The sequence below is a fragment of the Triticum aestivum genome, chromosome 5D (genome assembly GCF_018294505.1).
Source record: "Triticum aestivum cultivar Chinese Spring chromosome 5D, IWGSC CS RefSeq v2.1, whole genome shotgun sequence".
NCBI classification, from domain to species: domain Eukaryota; kingdom Viridiplantae; phylum Streptophyta; class Magnoliopsida; order Poales; family Poaceae; genus Triticum; species Triticum aestivum.
The window spans coordinates 492190433-492192497 of NC_057808.1; the positions used below are offsets into that span (position 1 = coordinate 492190433).

At 43.9% G+C, this 2065-nt stretch overlaps 1 protein-coding gene across 1 annotated transcript in view; it reads left to right on the plus strand.

Annotated features, from left to right (window-relative positions):
• The window catches only part of LOC123123113 (cullin-4), a 9231-nt gene extending 7966 nt beyond the window's left edge, over positions 1 to 1265 (plus strand). The window contains exons 13-17 of the mRNA XM_044543558.1: positions 52 to 191; positions 262 to 342; positions 437 to 517; positions 802 to 882; positions 977 to 1265. Coding sequence (XP_044399493.1) covers positions 52 to 191; positions 262 to 342; positions 437 to 517; positions 802 to 882; positions 977 to 1090 — 497 coding nt within the window. The 3' untranslated portion in view covers positions 1091 to 1265. The remainder of the gene's footprint in view (positions 1 to 51; positions 192 to 261; positions 343 to 436; positions 518 to 801; positions 883 to 976) is intronic.
• Positions 1266 to 2065: the final 800 nt, after the last annotated feature.

Consider the following 2065-nt stretch of genomic DNA (forward strand, 5'->3'; position numbering starts at 1 on the left):
GTGGTAATTATCTGAGAGCAATAACTAAACTCCGATTTTATTCCTTTTATTAGAGTGTAGTCCTGATGTTGTTCAACGATGCTCAAAAGCTAAGCTTTGTCGACATAAAGGAGTCGACTGGTATTGAGGATAAAGAATTGAGAAGAACACTGCAGTCACTTGCTTGTGGCAAAGTTAGGGTTCTCCAAAAGGTGCGACTCTTTTGTTTGTCTTTGACAAATTTTCAGCATGAAGCTTGGTTAATCATCATTTGTGTTTCAGACACCAAAAGGACGAGATATAGATGATAAGGACGAATTCGTATTTAATGAAGATTTTAGTGCTCCCCTTTATCGCATAAAGGTATATTTCCCCTTAATTTTCTTTGAATGAGAAGGGCAACTTCAGATGCCATCGAGTTTAAGTGTTTAACTATGGTGCCGTTCTATATTTGCAGGTGAATGCAATTCAGATGAAGGAAACAGTAGAAGAAAACACAAGCACCACTGAGAGAGTATTTCAAGATCGTCAGTATCAGGTGACTGAACTTGCAAACAGAAACTTTGGTGGTTTAACTGTCAGAATAGGCAGATAAATACGCAATCAATTATCCCTGTAATACTAGTAGTTGCATGGTGGATGTAGACATTTGCTTTGCTCTGCTGATATATATCGTGCTTTATTGCTTATGGTAGAAAAGTTAGTCCTCTTGTATACAAACAATTATAAAAATCTTTCTGTAGAAATCTGATTGCCAGTCATGCCTTTGATGTCTTACAATCTCAAAGCATAACCTGACCTTGTTCTCTTTATTATATGCAGGTTGATGCAGCCATAGTTCGAATTATGAAGACGAGGAAAACTCTCAGCCACACCCTTCTAATAACTGAGCTTTTCCAGCAGGTAACACTCGGAGTGATTGACATGATTTTCCTGCACCCTTTTCCCTGCCCAGCAATTTGACCTAGTATCTGGTCTCAATTTCCCCCCCTTTCAGCTCAAGTTCCCGATTAAGCCAGCGGATATGAAGAAGAGAATAGAGAGCCTAATCGACAGGGAGTACCTGGAGAGAGACCGGAGTAACCCCCAGATATACAATTATCTGGCTTGACAGAAGCATTTCCGTGAAAGAGATGGTCATGTTAATTTTATTTTATTGTCAGAAACACACTGTGTAAAGTAATTGCGTATTGCTGTTCCTTGTTCTCTCTCTTTGGGAGTTGTAGCAGTTGCATCTTTTATGTATACGAATGAGTTTTTGATATAAAAGTTGGGCATCATGCGTACATGAATCCTCACATTTGTGATATTCCCTATAATTCACCACTACCTATACACATATTATATGAATATATCAGATAAAACTAAAACTGACCCAGCAAAGCAAAGCAATAGTTCTTCACCAAGTAGAGGGTAATTTACTTCAGATAGCAGGTTTCGCTCTTTTTTCAAAGGGAGTAGGTGCTCGTGCAAGATGAATAGATAAACCGCTCGCAAGAAAAAAGATCAACAGATAAACGAAAAGAAAGACAGCAGAAAAAAAGAAAAGAAAAAAAGGATAAAGAAAAAAGGTGGCGGACACGGGCGTCGATCCCTTGCCCTCTTGAGTTGAGAGAGGGACAAGCATAAAGTGACTGGCCATCCCGACGCACGTAGATACAGATCTTTTCCAGATAAAGGCCTATAGATAGTATGTGGACAGACTTCAGTTCAAATTCAAATGTCGCCCGGCAACGGCGACGGCGAGGAACTCCACAAATTGAGATGGAGCCCCTCTCCGTCGCTGCAGCCCCTCGCCGTCGCGCCGTCCCTCTAGTCTTCGCACTACCCCGCAGCTTCGCCACCGCGGGGCCATGGTTTCATCGTCGCAGCGCCCTCTTTCATCAGCTTCTTGCCGTCATGCAGCACGGCGGGGACTGGGACGGCTCCAACGTCCACGTGGACCACATCGACTTCCTCCGCAAGACGCGGTGGTTGCCCGGCGAGGACCAGGTGCGGGTCCGTTTTGCGCCGAAGAAGGAGATCTCGCCGGCGCCGGAGGAAGGCGAGCGGGTAATCTTCCGCTCGCACTTCCTGCGCGGCCTCG